Source organism: Oncorhynchus mykiss, chromosome 9 (genome assembly GCF_057628025.1).
Source record: "Oncorhynchus mykiss isolate SJ-2025 chromosome 9, ASM5762802v1, whole genome shotgun sequence".
NCBI classification, from domain to species: Eukaryota; Metazoa; Chordata; class Actinopteri; order Salmoniformes; family Salmonidae; genus Oncorhynchus; species Oncorhynchus mykiss.
Window position 1 is genome coordinate 67,936,044 of NC_143030.1, and position 25,383 is coordinate 67,961,426.

Here is a 25,383-nt window from a genome sequence, read left to right on the forward strand (position 1 = left end):
TGGTAGGACATATGGAATGTTATTGGTTTATTCTGATCCTCATTAGCTTTTTCTGAAGCAGCAGCTACTATTCCTAGAGTCCACAAAAAATACCAAACATGACAAGTAACAAAACACTGATACACTGATAGACAAGGACAGTCACACAAATGTAAAATAAAACAATAATCAAACAATGCAAAAAAAATATACAAACAATACAAAGAAAATGTGTGTTAGAATGTGTCTCTGTGTCCCCTTTTTAAAGGTCATTTAGCTGTTTTCTTGGGAGTTTCATGTGATTATGGCTCTGTATAATATTGTGCGTTGCCGTGAATTCATTTTGGACTTGGAGACTTTGAAGAGACCCCTTGTGGCATGTCTTGTGGGGTATGTATGGGTGTCTGAGCTGAATGTTATTCGATTATGCAGACTACCTGGAATTTTCATTACAGTAATCCTTCTCATAAAAACTAGAAGAGAGGTACTTAATCTCTCCTCAACCCTCAACCAAGAAAGACTGGCAGGCATGTTGTTGATGTTAGTTCTCTATTTTGCAGTTAAGGACTTCATGGTGTGCTGCTCTGTTTTGAGCCAGCTGCAGCTTTGCCAAGTCTTTCTTTGCTGCACTTGGCCATACTACCGGACAGTAATCAAGATGGGACAAGAACAGAGCCTGAACAACTAGTACAGTTGATGTTTGTGTCAAAGTCATTCTAGCCTTGTGTAAATCTGCTCTGAGGGACACCGCACAGTAAATATCTAGTGTTATAGAAGCTTTCATTGAAGAACACTCTGGGTTCTATTGGATAAATAACTATCCAACCATGTGATGTAAAGCCATAGCAAGTGAGTTTCTTCAATAACAACTTCTGATCAATATCATCAAAGGCTACACTGAAATGTAACCATACACCTCCAACTATCATCTTATTATCTATTTAGTTTAACCAATCATCTGTCTTCTGAGTCAGTGCAGTACAAGTTGAGTGCTGCTGAAAGTCAGTTGTTAACTTGTTCTCTAAAAAATAGCATTGTATTTGGTCAAACAATTCTCTCCATCAGTTTACTAAGAACAGGCAGAAAATTGATTGAGTGGTTGTTAGAGCCAGCAAAGGGAGCTTTACTATTTTTAGGTAGTGGAATTGGTTTAGCTTCCTTCCACACACACACTCTTTTAGGCTTTGGTTAAGGATATCGAAAATAGGGGTGGCAATGCAGTCTGCTACCATTCTCAATAGTTTTCCATCAAGATTGTCTATACCTGGTGGCTTATCATTATTGATGGATAATAATCGTTTTTCCACCTCCCCCACATGAATTTGACCAAATTCAAAATAGCAATCCTTCTCTTTCATTATTATTATCAGAGCAACATAAATATTTTATATCTTCAACAAAAGAGTCATGAGTAATAATTTTGTATGATCTCTTATAACTTTCTTTAGGCCTAACCTTTGGCACTTTGGCTTTCCTTGTTATTGCCACAATGTTACGATCACTACAGCCAATGGGTACTGATATTGCTTTGGAGCAGAGCTCTGCAGCATTAGTGAAGATATGATCAATACAAGTGAATGTCACAGATCCAACACTATTGGTATGACCTGAGTCATATTACAGGCATAAGTCACATTTAGAAGATTCCTCTTAAGAGGACAGCTAGTTGCTAATCAGTTCAGGTCACCCAGAAAATAGACCTCTCTGTTAACATCACAAACACTATCAACTTCTTCACACACATAATCTAAATATTGACTGTTAGCACTTGGTGGCCGATAGCAACACCCTAAACCAATAGGCATGCGATGAGGCAGGTAAAACTTCAAAAACAACACTTCAATAACACTTGACATGAGATCTTCTCTAAGCATTACAGGGATATGGCTCTAAAAATATACAACACCTCCCCCATAGGCATTCCTGTCTCTTCTGTAGATGTTACATCCTTGTATTGCTACTGCTGCATCATCAAAGGAATGATCTAAGTGAGTCTCAAAGATGGCTAATATATGAACATTAACTGATGCTATCAAGTTATTGGTTTCATTAACCTAATTTTTAAGGCTACATATCATACTATGGGCTATTTTAGCCCTTTCCTGTGTAGCTGTTCAGATAGATAAAATATGGAAAAGAACAAACAAGAGAAAAAAACAACAGCATAATTCAGAAGTCCATCAACCAGTTGATATGTGTAAGTGGCTTGGCTCTCTCATCCTGTCCAAGCTTTTGGGAGGGAGGGTAGACAATGAGCCTGCCATAGCGGATGTAAGCAATGTCCCCATGTGCTCTGGCAGCTTTCATGGCTGGGATAAGTATTTTCCTCTTCTGGCGCATAGCTTAAGGATAGTCCTCGTTGAGGAAGATGTACATTCCTCTAAAGTTCTTGGCTCTTTCCAGAACAGCCACCATTGTCCTTGAACCTCAGGAACTTGACCACAATCTGCCTGGGTATCACGTTCTGTCCTTAGTTCTGTTGTTATGTATTTGTTTCAGTAGGGTCAGGGCGTGAGTTGGGTAGGTTGTCTATGTTCCTTTTTCTATGATTTGGGATTTCTGTGTTTGGCCTGCTATGGTTCTCAATCAGAGGCAGCTGTCATTCGTTGTCCCTGATTGAGAACCATACTTAGGTAGCCTGGTTTCAATTTTGAGTGGTGGGTGATTATTTTACGTGTCAGTGTTTGTTTCCACACGGGACTGTTTCATTTGTTTCGGTTATTCACATTGTTATTTTGTAGTTTAGTGTTCATGTAAATAAAGTATCGTTATGGACACGTACCACGCCGCACATTGGTCCGATCTCTCCTACTCCTCCACAGAGGAGGAAGAAGAAAATCGTTACACTGGGCCTGTCACCTGGGCCGGTGGTGAGTTTTCCAGTACTGTGGGCTCGTTCCATCTCAATCTTCCTGTGGTCCGTCTTCAGTTTCTCAGTGATCATTCCGTTCACATTGTCTTCCCCTTCTGACATTTTCTGATTCTACAAGAAGTTGGGGAAACAACCACATAAAAATAAAAGCCGTACATTTAGAGAATTATTCTGAATTAGGTGTGATCTCGTTAAGATTCTGCAATTTCGTCAACAACAATGTTGTTTGTTGTTCCGCCTTGATTGTCCCTTGAGGTAATCTGATTTCTCCATTGTTATCATGAATCCACATACTGAACTGATGTCCTCTCTCAATGACTTACCGATTGCTGTCATCTTTCTGTTGTCCTGTTTTAACTCACATAGACACTTTTAACCTCTGTAGAATTCAGCATCCAGAAACACCTGTTGTGTTCTGCCTAGAATCATATTCTCTCCACTCTGCAATAACAACTCACTGTGACCATTAGCTATCTGCTGTAGATGCAGATAGCTAGTGCATTCAACCGGTAGACAAAAAACGTTGTATTGTCACATACACAGGATAGACTTAGACCTGAGCATAAGCGAAAAGCCTAATAACAATTGAATGGGTGCACAAGATATTAACATTACAATGTATTGCATGGAATATATTATGTTTACCTTTCAAAGACGGTATCCTCACCAATCATTTTCTTTGTTAATGGGTTTCATCAAGGAGTTGCAATTTGTTCCTACAATGTAGGCTGATAATGGTTAGCATTTCAATCTAACAAAAATATAAAAAAGAAGAACATAAGTCAATTCTCTAATGCAAAATGTCATCGTAATTCATCATGGTTTATAACATAAATAAAATTGACTTCTGAAAAAGTAAGTAAGAAACACAAAGGCTTTCTCCTCTTTAAAAGTACCTAAGCTCTTAAAGTGCGAAACTGAAGTATTTTTGTTCCATTCATTTGTCGCTGGATAGTTAAATTCCACTCATGAAAGAATGGCATGAGATGCACTTTTACATAACCTTCTACGTTTGTGAAATGCAAATAATTTTATATCGCCTTAATTCAACAAATAAATGTTCCACCTCACACCTTAATACAGTGCCTTGCGAAAGTATTCGGCCCCCTTGAACTTTGCGACCTTTTGCCACATTTCAGGCTTCAAACATAAAGATATAACTTTTTTTGTGAAGAATCAACAACAAGTGGGACACAATCATGAAGTGGAACGACATTTATTGGATATTTCAAACGTTTTTAACAAATCAAAAACTGAACAATTGGGCGTGCAAAATTATTCAGCCCCTTTACTTTCAGTGCAGCAAACTCTCTCCAGAAGTTCAGTGAGGATCTCTGAATGATCCAATGTTGACCTAAATGACTAATGATGATAAATACAATCCACCTGTGTGTAATCAAGTCTCCGTATAAATGCACCTGCACTGTGATAGTCTCAGAGGTCCGTCAAAAGCGCAGAGAGCATCATGAAGAACAAGGAACACACCAGGCAGGTCCGAGATACTGTTGTGAAGAAGTTTAAAGCTGGATTTGGATACAAAAAGATTTCCCAAGCTTTAAACATCCCAAGGAGCACTGTGCAAGCGATAATATTGAAATGGAAGGAGTATCAGACCACTGCAAATCTACCAAGACCTGGCCGTCCCTCTAAACTTTCAGCTCATACAAGGAGAAGACTGATCAGAGATGCAGCCAAGAGGCCCATGATCACTCTGGATGAACTGCAGAGATCTACAGCTGAGGTGGGAGACTCTGTCCATAGGACAACAATCAGTCGTATATTGCACAAATCTGGCCTTTATGGAAGAGTGGCAAGAAGAAAGCCATTTCTTAAAGATATCCATAAAAAGTGTTGTTTAAAGTTTGCCACAAGCCACCTGGGAGACACACCAAACATGTGGAAGAAGGTGCTCTGGTCAGATGAAACCAAAATTGAACTTTTTGGCAACAATGCAAAACGTTATGTTTGGCGTAAAAGCAACACAGCTCATCACCCTGAACACACCATACCCACTGTCAAACATGGTGGTGGCAGCATCATGGTTTGGGCCTGCTTTTCTTCAGCAGGGACAGGGAAGATGGTTAAAATTGATGGGAAGATGGATGGAGCCAAATACAGGACCATTCTGGAAGAAAACCTGATGGAGTCTGCAAAAGACCTGAGACTGGGACGGAGATTTGTCTTCCAACAAGACAATGATCCAAAACATAAAGCAAAATCTACAATGGAATGGTTCAAAAATAAACATATCCAGGTGTTAGAATGGCCAAGTCAAAGTCCAGACCTGAATCCAATCGAGAATCTGTAGAAAGAACTGAAAACTGCTGTTCACAAATGCTCTCCATCCAACCTCACTGAGCTTGAACTGTTTTGCAAGGAGGAATGGGAAAAAATGTCAGTCTCTCGATGTGCAAAACTGATAGAGACATACCCCAAGCGACTTACAGCTGTAATCGCAGCAAAAGGTGGCGCTACAAAGTATTAACTTAAGGGGGCTGAATAATTTTGCACGCCCAATTTTTCAGTTTTTGATATGTTAAAAAAGTTTTAAATATCCAATAAATGTCGTTCCACTTCATGATTGTGTCCCACTTGTTGTTGATTCTTCACAAAAAAATACAGTTTTATATCTTTATGTTTGAAGCCTGAAATGTGGCAAAAGGTTGCAAAGTTCAAAGGGGCCGAATACTTTCGCAAGGCACTGTATATTAAATAGCAATTTGTAAAATCCAAATGTTGTTTACACATATTGTATGTTTCACCCCTCTACCATCTAAAAATACTTTCCAAAATGTAGTTGCAATTCATAGACAGTAGCACAGTGTTGATTATGGATTATTACATGATTATGGAATGGTGTGTGTACTGCATTCTGTGTGTGTACTGTATATTGCAGGATTATCCTAAATATAATTATGTGAGATAGTAACACCTGCCTGTGCCTTGCATTTATTTGTTGTTGGAGTTTTGGTTGGTCACACAGTCGCTTTGACTTCTATTACTATGGTACATGGTCTGTACCTCTAAATCCAAATAGGATATTTGTATCTGATAAGATCTTACTCCGATCTTCTGCTATGCAAGAAACTATTATTCTCAATTTTGCAGCATAGGGTGACAATTAATATTCTTGTTGCTGTCATGAGCCCAGCAGTTTGTATTTGTATGTCAGACCTATTCTTTGCACAATCAATTCAATTGGACAGTGCAGTTAGATTAACAAGAATGTAAGCTTTCTGCCAATATCAGATATGTCTATGCCCTGGGAAATTTTCTTGTTACTTTTCTTGTTAATCGCATTAGCTCAACCGTCCCATTGGGGACCCACCGATCCTGTAGAGGTTTTATGTAACCGTCTGTCGTTTGTAACCATACCATATGTAACATATCATACTAATTAGAGTTCCCAGATTTACATTTACTATGTTATGTCTAGTCTATGAGACCAGACTGCAATGAGAGGTTGCCCCCTTCAAAACCTGATTTGCATTCTTTGTATTTGCATTCTGCTTTGTTAAGGCTTGAGGAGGTCACACTAGTGTGCTATGGGACGTTACTTTGTAAACTTGAGCATATGGTTGGATGTTGTATCAGACACACACCTTTGCTAAGTGGATTTGTTTTTCCAGAGGGCTGCTCTGTCTCCCCACTACATCCCATCCTCACCTTCCTCCTTACTTTACTAGCAGACCTGGAAATTCTGTGTTGTTGAGAGAGATTGCAAACAAAATCTAATACCTGTCCCATTTTTTTATACATTCTATGAATATCGTGCAGTGTGCACCATGTTTCTTAGATATATAAGACACAATTGCTTGTGATAGGATGGTTAAAAACTGTGTAGTATGAATGATAACAAGTAATATAATCTGAAAACCACAATGAAATGCATATGATGAAAATATAATTACTTTTGCAATGTAGAACAAGTCAATCTACTTGTTTACTTCAAAATACAAGCCTGTCATCCAAAATAAATGTGTGCTATTGAAATTTTGTCACGTCTCTAGTCTGACTGCAAATTTACTTGAAAACCAAAAAGGATTTCGCCTGGGTTTACTCAACTCTCATAAACTCATGAATCAGACAAAACAAAAGAGTCTGATTCAGACAAAAAGAGTGAGTATGAAGTTGGATTAGTGAAATGACTTCTCCTGAACCACTATCTTTGTCTTTCAGCTGATTAACCAGAAGATCAGGATGTGCACGCAGTTGTACAGCTCCAGGTCGTTTGTCTCCGTGCTGGAGTACCTGCTGGCCATCGGCAATTACCTCAATGAGAACGCAGGGAAGGGAAAGGCCAAGGGATTCCGCCTCTCCTCCTTAACTAAAGTAGGTGCTCCTCTCCTCTGCTGTCACCTGACCTTTGGTGGAGTGTCCAGCACTAGGCTAATAAAACTTCTCATTGATATACACAGACGGATCTCCCTCCTCCTTCTCGCTCCTTTCAGTTTCTTCTCCTATCCATCCTCTGCCTGGTCAGACTCAGGTTGGGTCATTACCCCTAGTGTGTCTAACTCTGACACGCAGGTAATTGTATCACCGCCTGGCTTCACAAATCAAATGGAACCTCTTGTCATGGTGCAGATGCTGGGCTAGTGGACATTGGACAAGTCTACTGTGAGGTACCCTACAATTCACAGTGGGCAATGGCAGCCGCAACTTCTTTCACCTTACTGGTTCTTTTCTTTAAATCTCAATATTGGTAGTCTTAGATTAGCCTTGTTTTGGATTAGACTCCTTGTTTATTAGATACATGCTTTTTTTATACATTTATCTGGGATCATTTTAGATCTCTCTGAACTATTAGAATAGGTCTTTCAGCATAGTAGACGACTCCTTGGCAGTTTCTATAGATTGCCGCCTAAGCTGCTGCTGTGCTGTACTGGTCCCCTGATGGGAAGATTTAATGGCACTTTGCCCCAGATTTAAAATGCTTCCTCTCTATCTAATAAGACTGGAGTCTCTTACTCCCAAAGCCTCACATAGAAGGTTTGATGGTGAAACAGAGAGGGCTAAATTGTTTGCACTGTGAGGGGACTCTGTGTTTTGAAATAAATGGCTGGACCTGGAAGTTGATACAGTAACTGTAAGGTAAGAGAAAGCCATAGAGGTTGTTGTTGTTAATCTTCAAGTTGATGATGCGTGCATCTCTTCTAGACTGGTCCTCGGGGAAGTGCCCTGGACCTCAAATTGGTAAACAACGTAACCTAAAAAAGACTATGGAATAAATCCCATCACAGGATTAGAGAGAGAGAGATATCCCCTTTGCATTTCAATTAAGACAGAAGGCATAAGCCACTGTGATGCAGCAAGGCTTGAATTTTAGAAAGATCATTAACATTTTATATAAATAGGTTGAATATGGCTGCATTTTTATTGATTTATTTTCATTCATTTTCAGGAAACTTAACACTCCTCAAGTATTTTTTTATTCACAGAAAAAGCTCCCCACTGTCTAAGTAAGGACACAACGTATTACGGCTCTAGTAAAGGTGATAATGACTCTGCATGTAATATGGAAGCTTTTATGATGTAATGTTTTTGTTATGATGTGATGATTTTTGTTTTGATTTGTTTTCAAATCAAATTGATAAGAAACACACAGCCATATCTGAGTAACAAAAGCATTAGCAATACCTTGAACAATCAGTTGACCTCATCAAGTTAACGCAAAAATGGAAGAGTCAAGGAAAACCTTGTGGATTGTTGATACATGCATCCAATAATACAAAGCAACATGCCTCAATATTAACACAGAGAGAAATTACATTTTTAGTGTTTAGGTTAACAGAAACTGTACATTGAGATCCTATGGTTTGAGTAGCCTTGGGGCAAGGCACTTGCGTTTGTACACGCAGCGCACAAAAATGTGTGCATTCTTTTGCTCTGCTGTGCATCTCAAGGCCTGGTAGGAACAGTAGTTATGTGGCTCAGCCAGGACTCTGTGACATAGGACTGCTGCAGGTGAACCAGCACGGCTGATCTCTCCTATTTATTTTTCTGGTGAAGATCTCTGTGTAGACCGAAACAGCACAGTATGACTTGGTAGCAAGATGGTGCCGACAGACAGGGTTGCCTCGCTTCTAGTCCTTAGAAAACTATTCAGTATTTTGTTTTTGTATGTATTATTTCTTACATTGTTGGCCCAGAAAATCTTAAGTGTTATTACATACAGCTGGGAAGAACTATTGGATATCAGAGCGTCGTCAACTTACCAACATTACGACCAGGAATATGACTTTCCTGAAGCGGATCATTTGTTTGATCTGATTCCAGAGGCCGACCCAAAACAACCTCGCCGCAGAAGACCTTCTGACCTTCTGGTCAGACTTCATAGTCGTGCACACCACCCACCGCTTCTGAGTATATTACTCGCCAATGTCCAGTCTCTAGATAACAAGGTTGATGAAATTAGGGAAAAGGTTGCTTTCCAGAGAGACATCAGAGATTGTAATATACTCTGTTTCACAGAAACATGGCTCTCTCGGGATATGTTGTCGGAGTCGGTACAGTCACCGGGATTCCTTATGCGTCACACCGACAGAAATAAACATCACTCTAGGAAGAAGAAGGGCGGGGGGTGTATGCTTCATGATTAACGACACATGGTGTAATCATAACAACATACAGGAACTCAAGTCCTTTTGTTCACCTGACCTAGAATTCCTCACAATCAAATGCCGACCATATTATCTCCGAAGAGAATTATCGTCGGTTAATGTCACAGCCGTATATATCCCCACTCTTGCCGATACCATGATGGTCCTCAAGGAACTTTACTGGACTCTCTACTCTCCTTGTTCCAAGATGGCGTAGCAGTCAGATGTCCTCGTCTTGTCCCCGTGTATGTATATTTTATATATTTTTATATTTTTCTTCGCATATCTTTTTACATATTTTTTCTAAAAACTCAACTTCAAACACTCTCCTGCAACCAGGCTCACTAAATGTGGTGCGGATCAGTTTTTTTTCCAAAAGTATTATTCACCTCGTATCCGAAATCCACAAAATAAGTTAGCCAGCTCACTAGCTAAGGTTAGTATTCAGCTAACCACGGCTAGTGGTCATCAGCTATCCTTTAGCTCGGAAAGCTATCGCAAGTTTTGTACAACGCGACTCAGACCAGAGCATACCGGACCTATTTTCTCTCCATATCCCCGGATTTATACCGCAAGCTTTGGACATTTACACCTGGATCTTGCAGCTAACTAGCTGCTATCCGAGTGACTATTGGCTAACGTCGATTCCGGAGCAAACACCAATTATCCCGGAGCTAGCCAGCTGAAGAGTTTCGTCAGCCACTCCTGGGCTACAATCACCTATCCGGACCCGTTTTACTGCCGATGCGGAGCCCCATCAGGCCTTCACGACTGGAATACCAACGTTATCTGCCCGAGGGAGTTATTCAACTGGCCCCTCCATCGCGACGTAACCCGAACGCCCATCTGCTAACTGCGGCCCGCTAATCGTTAGCTGTCTTGAGCATATCGGCTGCTATCTGAACAGGTCTGTCGAACAATCTTCTTGGGCCACTATAACTATTTTGACAATTGGATTTGGTCCCCTCTACCACACGGAACCCCACTAATCTACAGACGGAAATGCACGGGGTGGCTAAAAATAGACCTCCATCTTCTGCTAGCTTGCTACCCATGGCTCGGCTAGCTGTCTGAATCGCCGTGACCCCAACCAACCTCACTACTCACTGGACACTTATGATCACTCGGCTGAGCATGCCTCTCCTTAATGTCAATATGCCTTGTCCATTGCTGTTCTGATTAGTGTTTTTGGGCTTATTTCACTGTAGAGCCTCTAGCCCTGCTCATTATACCTTATCCAACCCTTCAGTTCCACCACCCACACAAGCGATGACATCACCTGGTTTCAATTATGTTTCTAGAGACAATATATCTTTCATCATCACTCAATGCCTAGGTATACCTCCACTGTATTCACATCCTATCATACCTTTGTCTGTACACTATACCTTGAATCTATTTTATCGCCCCCAGAAACCTGCTCCTTTTACTCTCTGTTCCAGACGTCCTAGACGTCCAATTCGCATAGCTTTTAGCCATACTCTTATCCTACTCCTCCTCTGTTCCTCTGGCGATGTTGAGGTGAATCCAGGCCCTGCAGTGCCTAGCTCCACTCCTATTCCCCAGGCGCTCTCTTTTGATGACTTCTGTAACCGTAAAAGCCTTGGTTTCATGCATGTTAACATTAGAAGCCTCATCCCTAAGTTTGTTTTATTCACTGCTTTAGCACACTCTGCCAACCCGGATGTCTTAGCCGTGTCTGAATCCTTGCTTAGGAAGACCACCAATAACTCTGAAATCTCTAACTACAACATTTTCAGACAAGATAGAATGGCAAAAGGGGGCGGTGTTGCAATCAACTGCAGAGATAGCCTGCAGAGTTCTGTCCTTCTATCCAGGTCTGTACCCAAACAATTAGAACTTCTACTTTTAAAAATCCACCTCTCTAAAAACAAGTCTCTCAGCGTTGCCGCCTGCTATAGACCACCCTCTGCCCCTGCTGTGCTCTGGATACCATATGTGAACTGATTGCCCCCAATCTATCTTCAGAGCTCGTGCTGCTAGGTGACTTAAACTGTGACATGCTTAACACCCCGGCCATCCTACAATCTAATCTTACACAAATTATCAATGAACATACCAGGTACAACCCCAAAGCCGTAAACACGGGCAACCTCATAGATATCATCCTAACCAACTTGCCCTCTAAATACACCTCTGCTGTTTTCGACCAAGATCTCAGCGATCACGGCCTTATTGCCTGCATCCGTAATGGGTCAGCGGTCAAACGACCTCCACTCATCACTGTCAAACGCTCTCTGAAACACTTCAGCGAGCAGGCCTTTTCTAATCAACCTGGCCCGGGTATCCTGGAAGGATATTGACCTCATCCCGTCAGTAGAGGATGCCTGGTTATTCTTTAAAAATGCCTTCCTCACCATCTTAAATAAGCATGCCCCATTCAAGAAATGTAGAACCAGGAACAGATATAGCCCTTGGTTCTCCCCAGACCTGACTGCCCTTAACCAACACAAAAACATCCTGTGGCGTTCTACATTAGCATCGAACAGCCCCCGTGAAATGCAACTTTTCAGGGAAGTTAGAAACCAATATACACAGGCAGTTAGAAAAGCCAAGACTATCTTTTTCCAGCAGAGATTTGTTTCCTGCAACACAAACTCAAAAAAGTTATTTGACATTGTAAAGTCCATGGAAAACAAGAGCAACTCCTCCCAGCTGCCCACTGTCACCACCGATAAATCCACTATAATTGACAATTTCAATAAGCAGTTTTCTACGGCTGACCATGCTTTCCATCTGGCTACCCCTACCCTGGTCAACAGCACTGCACCCCCCACAGCAACTCACCCAAGCCTTCCCCATTTCCCCTTCTCACAAATCCAGTCGTCTGATGTTCTGAAAGAGATGAAAAATCTGGACCCCCACAAATCAGCCGGGCTAGACAATCTGGACCCTTTCTTTCTAAAATGATCTGCCGAAATGGTTGCAACCCCTATTACTAGCCTGTTCAACCTCTCTTTCGTATCGTCTGAGATTCCCAAAGATTGGAAAGCAGCTGCGGTCATCCCTCTCTTCAAAGGGGTGGACACTCTTGACCCAAACTGCTACAGACCGATATCTATCCTACCCTGCCTTTCTAAGGTCTTCGAAAGCCAAGTTAACAAACAGATCACCGACCATTTCAAATCCCACCGTATCTCCTCCGCTATGCAATCTGGTTTCAGAGCTGGTCATGGGTGCACCTCATTTTTTTTTTAAAATAACTATGCAAGTCAGTTAACAACAAATTCTTATTTTCAATGACATCCTAGGGTGGGTTAATTGCCTGTTCAGGGGCAGATTGACAGATTTGTACCTTGTCAGCTCGGGGATGTGAACTTGCAACCTTTTGGTTACTAGTCCAACGCGCTAACCACTAGGCTACCCGGGATATCGTCCTAAATGATATCTTAACCGCCATCAATAAGAAACAATACTGTGCAGCCATATTCATTTACCTGGCAAAGGCTTTTGACTCTGTCAATCACCACATCCTCATTGGCAGACTCAACAGCCTTGGTTTCTCAAATGATTGCCTCGCCTGGTTCACCAACTACTTCTCAGACAAGAGTTCAGTGTGTCAAATGAGAGGGCCTGTTGTCCGGGCCTCTGGCAGTCTCCATGGGGGTGCCACAGGGTTCAATTCTTGGGCCGAGTCTCTTCTCTGTATACATCAATAATGTCGCTCTTGCTGCTGGTGAGTCTCTGATCCACCTCTACGCAGACGACACCATTCTGTATACTTCTGGCCTTTCTTTGGACACTGTGTTAACAACACTCCAGACGAGCTTCAATGCCATACAACTCTCCTTCCGTGGCCTCTAACTGCTCTTAAATACAAGTAAAACTAAATGCATGCTCTTCAACCGATCGCTGCCCGCACCTGCCCGCCCTTCCATCATCACTACTCTGGACAGCTCTGACTTAGAATATGTGGACAACTACAAATACCTAGGTGTCTGGTTAGACTGTAAACTCTCCTTCCAGACTCACATAAAACATCTCCAATCCAAAGTTATATCTAGAATTGGCTTCCTATTTCACAACAAGGCATCCTTCACTCATGCTGCCAAACATAACCTCGTAAAACTGACCATCTTACCGCTCCTCAACTTTGGCAATGTAATTTACAAAATAGCCTCCAACACCCTACTCAACAAATTGGATGCAGTCTATCACAGTGCCATCCGTTTTGTCACCAAAGCCCCATATACTACCCACCACTGCGACCTGTATGCTCTCGTTGGCTGGCCCTCGCTTCATACTCCTCGCCAAACCCACTGGCTCCAGGTCATCTACAAGACTCTGCTAGGTAAAGTCCCGCCTTATCTCTGCTCGCTGGTCACCAGAGCAGCACCCACCCGTAACATGCATTCCAGCAGGTATATCTCACATGTCACCCCCAAAGCCAATTCCTCCTTTGGCCGCCTCTCCTTCCAGTTCTCTGCTCCCAATGACTGGAACAAACTACAAAAATCTCTGAAACTGGAAACACTTATCTCCCTCACTAGCTTTAAGCACCAGCTGTCAGAGCAGCTCGCACCTGTACATAACCCATCTATAAATAGCCCAAACAACTACCTCTTCCCCTACTGTATTTATTTATTTATTTTTCTCCTTTGCACCCCAGTATTTCTACTTTGCACACTCATCTACTGTCAAATCTACCATTCCAGTTTTTTAATTGCTATATTGTATTTACTTCGCCACCATGGTCTATTTATTACCTCCCTTATCTCACCTCATTTGCTCACATTGTATATAGACTTATTTTTCTACTGTATTATTGAATGTATGTTTGTTTTACTCCATGTGTAATTCTGTGTTGTTATATGTGTCGAACTGTTTTGCTTTATCTTGGCCAGGTCGCAGTGGTAAATGAGATCTTGTTCTCAACTTGCCAACCTGGTTGAATAAAGGTGGAAAAAAATAAATAAGACATTTACAAACTGGAAACCACATGTCCTGAGGCTGCATTTTTTGTAGCTGGGAATTTTAACAAAGCAAATGTAAGAACAAGGCTACCTAAATTCTATCAGCATATTGATTTTAGCACTCGTGCAGGCAATACACTGGATCACTGCTACTCTAACTTCCGCAATGCATATAAGGCCCTCCCCCACCCTCCTTTCAGCAAATCTGACTACGGCTCCATTTTGCTCCTCCCGTCCTATAGGCAGAAACTCAAACAGGATGTACCTGTGACAATAACTATTTAACGCTGGTCTGACCAATCGGAATCCACGCTTCAAGATTGTTTTGATCACACGTACTGGGAAATGTTCCGGGTAGCTTCAAACAATAATATCAATTTATACTCTGAATCGGTAAGTGAGTTTATAAGGAAGTGCATTGGAGATGTTGTACACACTGTGACTATTAAAACATACTCTAACCAGGAACTGTGGATAGAAAGCACAAACAACCGCATTTAACCATGGAAAGATGCCTGGGAATATGGCTGAATACAAACAGTGTAGTTATTCCCTCTGAAAGGCAATCAAACAAGCAAAATGTCGGTAAAGGGACCAAGTGAAGTCTCAATTCAATGGCTCAGACATAAGACGTACGTGGCAGGGTCTACAGGCAATCACAGACTACAAAATGAAAGCCAGCCACGTCATGGACACCGATGTCTTACTTCCAAGACAAACTAAAAACCTTCTTTGCCCGCTTTGAGAATAATACAGTGTCACCGATGAGGCTCGCTACCAAGGACTGTGAGCTCTACTTCTCCATGGCCGACGTGAGTAAGACATTTAAACGTGTCGCAATGCTCGCAATGCTGCCGGCCTAGACATCCCTAGCCGCGTCCTCAGAGCACACGCAGACCAGCTGGCTGGTGTGTTTACGGACATATTCAATCTCTCTCTATCCCAGTCTGCTGTCCCAACATACTTCAAGATGACCACCATTGTACCTGTATAAGAAGGCAAAGGTAACTGAACTAAATGACTATCGCCCCATAGCACACATTCTGTCAGCATGAAGTGTTTTGAGAGACTAGTCAAGGATCATATCACCCCCACCTTACCTGCCACCCTAGAGCCACTTCAATTTGAATACCATCCCAATAGGTCCACAGACAATGCAATCGCCTTCACACTGCATACTCGCCTATCCCATCTGAACTAGAGAAATACCTATGCAGAAATGCTGTTCATTGACTACAGCTCAGCATTCAACACCATAGTACCCTCCAAGCTCACCATTAAGCTTGAGGCGCTGGCTCTCAACCCCGCCCTGTGCAATTGGGTCCTGGACTTCCTGACGGGCCGCCCCCCAGGTGGTGAAGTTAGGAAACAACATCTCCACTTCACTGATCCTCAAAACTGGGGCCCGACAAGGGTGCATGCTCAGCCCCCTCCTGTACTCCCTGTTCACCCATGACTGCATGGACATGCATGCCTCCAACTCAATCACCCAAGTTTCCAGACGACACAACAGTAGTAGGCTTGATCACCAACAATGGCAAGACAGCCTATGTGGAGGAGGTGATGGTCTCTTGGAATGTGGTGTCAGGAAAACAACCTCTCACTCAAAGTGAACAAAACAAAGGAGATGATCGTGAACTTCAGGAAATAGCAGAGCGAGTACCCCCTATCCACATCGACAAGACAGCAGTGAAGAAGGTGAAACGTTTTAAGTTCCTCGGCATACACATCACGGACAAACTGAAAACGTCCACCCACACAGACAGTGTGGTGAAGAAGGCGCAACAACACCTCTTCAACCTCAAGAGGCTGAAAAAATGTGTCTTGTCACCTAAAACCCTCACAAACTTTTACAGATGCACAATTGAGAGCATCCTATCAGGCTGTATCACCTCCTTGTATGGCAACTGCACCACCCACAACCGCAAGGCTCTCCAGAAGGTGGTGCGGTCTGCACAACGCATCACTGGGGGCAAACTACCTGCCCTCCAGGACACCTACAGCACCTGATGTCACAGGAAGGCCAAAAAGATCATCAAGGACAACAACCACCTGAGCCACTGTCTGATCCCCCCGCTACCATGCAGAAGGCGAGGTCAGTACAGGTGCATCAAAGCTGGGACCGAGAGACTGAAAACAGCTTCTATTTCAAGGCCATCAGACTGTTAAACTTCTTTGGGATAGGGGGCAGCATTTTCACTTTTGGATGAAAAGCGTGCCCAGAGTAAACTGCATCCTACTCAGTCCCAGATGCTAATATATGCATATTATTAGTAGTACTTGATAGAAAACACTCTGAAGTTTATAAAACTGTTTGAATAATGTCTGTGAGTATAACAGAACTCATATGGCAGGCAAAAACCTGAGACAGGAAGTGGGAAATCTGAGTTTTGTAGTTTTTAAACTCAGCCCCTATCGAATACACAGTGGGATATGGGTCATTTTGCACTTCCTAAGGCTTCCACTAGATGTCAACCATCTTTAGAACGTTGTTTCAGGCTTCTACTGTGAAGGGGGAGCGAATGAGAGCTGTTTGACTAAGGGGTCTGGCAGCAGCCTTGTTCTCAGTCACGCGCATTTCACATGAGAGGTAGCTCTCGTTCCATTGCTTTTCCACAGAAAATTGAATTCTCCGGTTGGAACATTATTGAAAATTTATGATAAAAACATCCTTAAGATTAATTCTATACTTAGTTTGACAAGTTTCTACGACCTGTAATATAACTTTTCGTCCGACGTTCGGCTGGACCTGAACACGTGTTTGGATTTGTTTACATAAAGCGCTAACTAAAGAAGCTATTTGGACATAAATGATGGACATTATCTTACAAAACAAATATTTATTGTGGAACTGCGATTCCTGGGAGTGTATTCTGATGAAGATCATCAAATGTAAGTGAATATTTATAATGCTATTTCTGACTAATATTGACTGCGCAACATGGCGGATATTTATTTTGGCTGGTTTGGGCTCTGAGCGCCATACTCAGATTATTTTCCGTTAAGTTTTTTTGAAAACTGACACAGCGGTTGCATTAATTAAGGAGAAGTGTATCTAAAGTTCCATGCATAACACTTCAATTTTCATCAACATTTATAATGAATATTTCTGTGAATTAATGTGGCTCACTGCAAAATCACAACATGTTTTTTAACTACTGAACATAACACACCAATGTAAAATTAGATTTTTGGATATAAATATGCACTTTATCGATCAAAACATACATGTATTGTGTAACATGAAGTCCTATGAGTGTCATCTGATGAAGATCATCAAAGGTTAGTGATTAATTATTTGATCTCTATTCGTGCTTTTTGTGACTCCTCTCTTTGGCTGGAAAAATGGCTGGGTTTTTCTGTGACTTGGTGGTGACCTAACATAATCGTTTGTGGAGCTTTCGCTGTAAAGCACTTTTGAAATCAGACAGTCTGGCTGGATTAACGATAATTTTATCTTTAAAATGGTGCCTAATACTTGTATGTTTGAGAAATTTGATTAATGAGATTTCTATGGATTTGTATTTGGTGCCCTGCAATTTCATTGGCTGTTGGCGAGGGGTTCCGCTAGTGGAAACAACTGTCACTAACACAGAGAGGCTGCTGCCTACATACAGGCTTGAATTCATTGGCCACTTTAATAAATGGATCACTAGTCACTTTAATAATGCCTCTTTAATAATGTTTGCATATCTTTCATTACTCATCCCATATGTGTATATACTGTATTTTTATACCATCTTTTGCATCTTGCCTATTGCCGCTCGGTCATCACTCATCCATATATTTATATGTATATATTCTTATTCAATCCCTTTACTTAGATGTGTGTGTATTAGGAAGTTGTTGTTGAGTTGTTAGATTACTTGTTAGATATTACTGCACTGTCAGAACCTGAAGCACAAGCATTTCACTACACTCACAAAAACATCTGCATGTGACCAATAAAATGAATATTTGATTTATCGTTAACTGTTTTTATAATGGAGAGCGTGTTGCACGCCACCTTCGAATGTCCCACATGAACCCCACAGATCTCCCAGCTCCGTGGGATAGACAGGAAGTTCACCTTGCTGCATGCCCTTGTGGAGCAGATCATGTTGCACGAACCCGGCTTGGCCACTTTTCCACAAGAGTTGACGGAATTCGAAACTGTCCCTGGGGGTAAGTAATCAAGATTTTGGTCAAAGCCCCGAAAACCTGTACTTTATGTTTCAATTGGAGCAGTTTAGGTAAAACAGTTAGGTATTTCTCTCTGTGTTTCTGATCAGCTTCCATTAAAGGCCTTACTGCTGAAGTGGACGGTGAGTCTACCACGTTTCCAATTCTGTCCAATAATGTCTCTGTAAAAAACAGGTGTTGCTCTTTACAGTGCTGAGATCTAATTATAGTGACTGTATTTTTTATATACCTATGAATAATATTATCTAAGATAGGATGATCTAGCTAGTTCAAAGAGATGACCGGTTTGATGGCGCAATTAAATGTAAAGTGTGAAGACATATAGGCCTAATATCAGCTTCATGTATAGACATTTATGATTACTTTTTGGCTGAAGAATTGTGTTGAATAGTTGACATGAGTGCAGATCAGCCACTTGGCTTGATCCAGCAGCAGAAAGGAGAAAATAGTGATTTCAAGTAGAGAGTATTTGCTTCAGTGATCAGGTATGATGGATGATGGACATGATGTGTCATCCCCTCCAGTTCTCAAGAATGAGTTACAGAAGACCATTCAGTACAAGAAAACGTACAAGAGAAGAAACCAAGGCGATCAACACCCAAAGTTTTTCAAAGACCTGAAGGTAAGTTATTCTGATAGACCTGTTCTTTCTTTTCAGTTCATATTCAGACAAACAGATATAAGATTAAGAGAAACACAAGAAAAACTTTGACACGCTGAATTAGCATCAGTCAGTTGCATTTCACCATCACACTATATCGTTAATTCACAGTGCTTATCTCAAGATGAGCACATCATAGGGAAGTTCATTTCTATTTGCCCGATATACTGAGTGTTGCTTCATATTGCATTATTTTTCTCTTATGGTGTCTGCTGTCAGTTTGCAGTGGTAGTTTTGTGATGCAACAAAAAAACAGAAGGTATTCTGATACTATACATCAAATAATGTTCTACTTTCTCCCTCTCACCCAAGATGGCGATTGAGAAGTACAAAACCGATCTCTCCCTGCTGACAAAGAGGTCTGAGGAGATGAAGAAACTCTACACTGACATATTGGTAATCCCTGAGTTATTATTTTAATGTCTGTTGTGTTGCCCCTCCGGAGATAAATGGTTCCTCTAGTCCTGAAATGTTGAGATGGCCCTTTTCCATTGTTTCAGCTTATCTATCTTTCCTCTATGGAGGGTGGAATGGGGATTGAAGAGGATATACACTACCGTTCAAAAGTTTGCAGTCACTTAGAAATGTCCTTGTTTTTGAAAGAAAAGCAAAGAAAGGTCCCAGTGCACAATTGAGCAAGAGGACAAGTACATTAGTGTCTAGTTTGAGAAACAGACGCCTCACAAGTTGTCAACTGGCAGCTTCATTAAATAGTACCGGCAAAGCACCAGTCTCAAGGTCAACAGTGAAGAGGCGACTCCGGGATGCTGGCCTTCTAGGCAGAGTTGCAAACATAAAGCCATTTCTCAGACTGGCCAATAAAAATGTAATATTAAGATGGGAAAAAGAACACAGACACTGGACAGAGGAACTCTACCTAGAGGGCCAGCATCCCGGAGTCGCCTCTTCACTGTTGACGTCGAGACTGGTGCTTTGCCGGTACTTTTTAATGAAGCTGCATGTTGAGGACTTGTGAGGCATCGGTTTCTCAAACTAGACACTCTAATGTACTTGTTCTCTTGCTTAGTAGACATACGCTGTATTTCTGATCAAGTTGATGTTATTTTAATGGACAAAAACAAGGACATTTCTAACTGACCCCAAACTTTTGAACGGTAGTGTATATCTTCTTATGTCTAGGGGTTCCACTAGCGGACAACATTTTGCTGAAAAGGCAGCACGCGGAATTCAAAATTATTTTTGGGAAATATGTAACTTTTATACATTCACAAGTGCAATACACCAAATTAAAGCTTAACTTCTTGTTAATCTACCCATCCTGTCCGATTTCAAAAAGGCTTTACAGCAAAAGCACAACATATGATTATGTTAGGTCAGAGCCTAGTCAAAAAAACACATACATCCATTTTCCAGCTAAAGAGAGGAGTCCCAAAAATAAGTAATAGAGATAAAATTAATCACTAACCTTTGATCTTCCTCAGATGGCACTCATAGGACTTGTTACACAATACATGTATGTTTTGTTTGATAAAGTTCATATTTATATAAAAAAAATCTCAATTTACATTGGCGCGTTATTGTTCAGTAATGTTTTGCTTCCAAAACATCCGGTGATTTTGCAGAGACATCAATTTACAGACATCAATTTACAGAAATAGTCATCATAAACTTTAATATAAGATACAAGTGTTATGCACATAATTAGAGATATACTTCTCCTTAATGCAACCGCTGTGTCAGATTTCAAAAAACTTTACTGAAAAAGCAAACCATGCAATAATCTGAGTACAGCGCTCAGACAACATAACAAGCCATACAGATATCCGCAATGTTGAGGAGTCAACAGAAGTAACGGTATAAATATTCACTTACCTTTTATGATCTTCATCAGAATGCACTCCCAGGAATCCCAGTTCCACAATAAATGTGTGATTTGTTCGATAAAAACCATAATTTATGTCCAAATACCTCCTTTTGTTAGCGCGTTCAGTCCAAACTCATGACGCGTGGGCAAGTCCAGGCGAAAGTTCAGAAGAAAAGTCATACTACAGTTCGTAGAAACATGTCAAACGAAGTATAGAATCAATCTTTAGGATGTTTTTAACATAAATCTTCAATAATGTTCCAACCCGTAGAATTGCAATGGAACGCAAGCTAACTCTCACATGAGCAAGCTTGATCAGCTCATGCCACTCTGGCAGACCTCTGACTCATTCAGCTCCCATTCCCCACTCCTTCACAGTAGAAGCATCAAACAAGGTTCTAAAGACTGTTGACATCTAGTGGAAGCCATAGGAAGTGCAATTTGACCCCATAGACACTGTATATTGGATAGGCAATGAGTTGAAAAAGTACAAACCTCAGATTTCCCACTTACTGGTTGGATTTTTCTCAGGTTTTCGCCTGCCATATGAGTTCATCATTCAAACAGTTTTAGAAACTTCAGAGTTTTTTCTATCCAAATCTACTAATAATATGCATATATTAGCAACTGGGCCTAAGTAGCAGGCAGTTTACTCTGGACACGCTTTTCATCCAAACGTGAAAATGCTGCCCCCTATCCCAAACAGGATATTTAAAAAAAAAAAATGTATCTTCAAGGTTACTTCTGCAGCAGATGCTTAAACTTGATATACAATAGTTAGCTTAGACCACAGACTGTCCCTATTAATACTGCAATACACAGGAGGGTATTGGAGTCGGTCCCTATTTTACATTTTAGCCATTTAGCAGACAATCTTATCCAGAACGACTTACAGGAGCAATTAGTGTTAAGTGATTTGCTCAAGGGCACATCAATAGGTTTCACCTAGTCAGCTCGGAGATTCAAACCAGCAACCTTTTGGTTACTGGCCCAACCTCTTAACCACTAAGCTACTACGAAGCCCTATTAATACTGTAATACACAGGAGGGTTTTATAGTCTGTCCCTATTAATACTGTAATACAAAGGAGGTTATTAGAGTCTGTCCCTATTAATACTATAATACGCAGGAGGAAATTAGAGTCTGTCCCTATTAATACTATAATGAGCAGGAGGATATTAGAGTCTATCCCTAGTAATAGTGTAATACATAGGAGGGTATTAGAGTCTGTCCCTATTAATACTATAATAAGCAGGAGGGTATTAGAGTCTGTCCCTATTAATAATATATACACAGGAGGGTATTAGAAGCTATCCCTATTAATAGTATAATACACTGGATGTTATTAGGTATCTAACGGAAGTGGTTTGTCTCTCAGATTCAGTCATAGACAAGATGACGGAGTGTTACTTTTTGATACACATAAGAAGATGCTTAGGGATATTTACCAACTTAGTACACCTTTATTTTAGTGTAGTTTGGCATCAGCATAGGGGCTGTTTCTGCCCATTCAGAACAAAGTAAAACTCTTACAGAACAATGTATTTTTAAAGAAAGTAACGGCCATTTTCCAACCTCCCCTATTTCCAGAAGGACAATCCACCATCACAAAGAGTCCATCTGACTCTGCTGTGTTCTGGGTTTGAGTTGTGAGCCTTGACAGAGTGACGGGTGAGCCTTGACAGGGTGAGGGGTGAGCCTTGCCAGGAAATTGTGATATAGTAGGTTCCACAATTAAATTCCTGTGCACTCCAAACTTTATCCTTCCCACCCTCTTGCACACACACGGACGCACGTACGCACACCAATAATGATGTGCTACAGCCTGAGCCAGCAGCAGCATAGAGAGGAGAGAGACAGAGAGAGAGAGAAGACTGACCCTGACACAGCTTATATCTGTGACATTATCAGAACCTTCTCTCTGCTCCCCAGGGGAACAAAATTGCTGCAGTCAGACACGGAACCAATGGTAGTAGACTATACTGCATGCTTAAATTGTTCTCCCAGTGTTACTGTAACTTGTGCATGTTAATTTGGGATGAAATGCATCAAAATACTTTAAAGTTTATAGGTTAAATTCAGAGTTCCATATGTGCTGCAGTGTTGTTGGCGTAGCTTTTCTGATTAGTGGTGTGGTCAAATACTGTAGCAGTTGAGCCGTGTTTGACTGATATTAGATGTTATTCTTGAGCCACTGTTTTAATGACACACCCTTTGTATTAGCTAACCCTGTAGTGAGTTAAGTGTGGCCATGGATTCATGCCATGGCCACCCGTCTGTCTCATTGAAGATATTTAAGTCCAATAATTGCTTCCATGCTCACACAGTTTAGCAGCTCATTATTATAAATGGAGTTTGCAATGAACTGGACTTACGTTATGCTTCCCAATCAAACCAGGGACATCGGTTAACCCCAGGAATTAGACAAATGTATTATAACCTCTGAAAGAATGAAAGCAACTGAAGTGCTTTGGACTTGAGATGTCAAAAATAATACCTTGGGTCATTTGTCTTTTTTCTTGAAGGTTAAATTCGGAGAGCCAATGGATCAAGATTCTCAGGAGCTGTTTGGCTTGGTGTGCCAGTTTGTCAACGACTTCAAGGGGACACATGCTGAAATCAGATAACAATTTGCTGTCCTTGTGTGACTATCTATAAATCTTCAGCCAATCCAAACACAATTCAGTGCTGCATACTTTGTAATTATGCACATACAAATACAAGTTTATTTACTTCAAATTGTAAAGAGGCCGAGACTTCTTAGAAATTGCACAGATCAGTGACATATAACATTAATGGCAACCTAGAAACCTTTAAGCGTCTTTGGGTCTTTGAAAAGCGCTATATAAATCACATTACTATTAATATTATTATTGTTATTTGTGTGCACTAAGATGCCACACAAGCTGTGGTTTAATACTATGTTCAGGCAGCTAGACTTGGGGATTGCAATTTCAGTGGGAAAATATTAGAGTGTATAATGCTTTGCTGTAATTAATAGGAATCTATATGGGATATATAACAGGTACTGTATATTGTTTGAAGACAGTAGACTGATAGTTGGTCGGAATTCATTGTGACAAATTGTCTGAAATCGATTGAAAAAATGTATTGAATTGAAGTTATGAGACAGGAGGAAAGCCTACTGGTTTGAATGGTGTCAGCAATGTTGAGCGTGTATTATTTTGAACTTAAAAACATGAATTGGGATATTTAGTGTACTATATACTGTAGGCAGAGAACATTTAACAGAACAAGGCTATGTCGATAACTTAATTTGGACAAAAATTCTGATAGAAACTTATAGTCCCAAGCTCTCTACTTTCTGTCCACAGCTGTCTGTCTGATGACAAGGGAACCGAATCACAAAGAACACACACACAGTGGCCTCGCCAGCTGAAAATGGTCCATCTGATTACCCATTTTTCTCTGAACGTGCAGACATTCTTGCCTTGGTCGGGGACACACAGATTTTCTATTCCAGTACTCCAGTCAGGGATCCAGGACCCTTCTCTGATTCTGGACAGCATCTGGTGCTTTTTGCCATCTGAAATTGATATTTTTTCCCATTGTCCTTCCCTCACTTGCAATTGGTAACGCAGCAGCAAAATGGGTGCTGTTAGCAATTGCTTGAAAATACTTTATATTGATTTGATGAGAGAGAGAGAGTGATTGATTAATTGAAAATGTACAGAAAATATTTGATTAAATGTGGCTTTCATTCAGAAGATGACTTACTTTTATGATATTACATATTTACCAAGTCTGGGATATTTTTTTTCTCATTTCTGAAACAAATTTGATCTGATTTGATTATATTACTTAGCCATGTCAAGTGTGAAACTTCAAAGCAGGTTGTTTTTATGTAAACCCCCGTTTATACCTGGTGCCTTTGTCCTGATCTTGTCGATATTCTGATTTAAGCCCACATTTCCAGAAATGTGTCTACACATGGTATTAAAATGTGTCTGTTATCTGTCCACTGTGTCCACATTGTGGCCATATTTCCTGGTCCCTTCCTTTATGCAAATTATTTCACAGCTATTCTTTCAAAATAATGTTTATTCATTGTAAGACACTTATATTGATGTAATAAGCCAATGGTGTCACCTGTCAATGATTTTAGAGGGCAAAATATTTATGATTTAGATGATTTCTCGGTCCAGATCTTGTAAGATATACAGACACAATGCGTGCCTGAATACCTCCGGAGGTGGTCAGGAAAATCTGATCACAATCAGATCGCAATGTGTCTTTTAATCATCTACACTTGATCAGGACAATGGATGCAAGTTATAACCAGGTATAAACAGGGGTTCTGATAGAAT

At 40.9% G+C, this 25,383-nt stretch overlaps 1 protein-coding gene across 4 annotated transcripts in view; it reads left to right on the top strand.

Moving 5' to 3' along the window:
• LOC110532607 (uncharacterized) overlaps nucleotides 1–24,784 on the top strand; it is a 50,429-nt gene extending 25,645 nt beyond the window's left edge. For 2 of the 4 annotated variants that reach the window (XM_021616654.3, XM_021616653.3), the window contains exons 12-17: nucleotides 7,031–7,183; nucleotides 18,422–18,551; nucleotides 18,659–18,691; nucleotides 19,094–19,191; nucleotides 19,543–19,626; nucleotides 23,581–24,784. In XM_021616654.3, the coding sequence (XP_021472329.3) occupies nucleotides 7,031–7,183; nucleotides 18,422–18,551; nucleotides 18,659–18,691; nucleotides 19,094–19,191; nucleotides 19,543–19,626; nucleotides 23,581–23,682 (600 nt within the window). In that variant the 3' untranslated portion in view covers nucleotides 23,683–24,784. Of the gene's footprint in view, nucleotides 1–7,030; nucleotides 7,184–7,302; nucleotides 9,597–18,421; nucleotides 18,552–18,658; nucleotides 18,692–19,093; nucleotides 19,192–19,542; nucleotides 19,627–23,580 lie in introns of those variants that run through there. The other 2 variants (XM_090185134.1, XM_090185133.1) reach the window with 1 other exon arrangement.
• The last annotated feature ends 599 nt before the right edge of the window (nucleotides 24,785–25,383 follow it).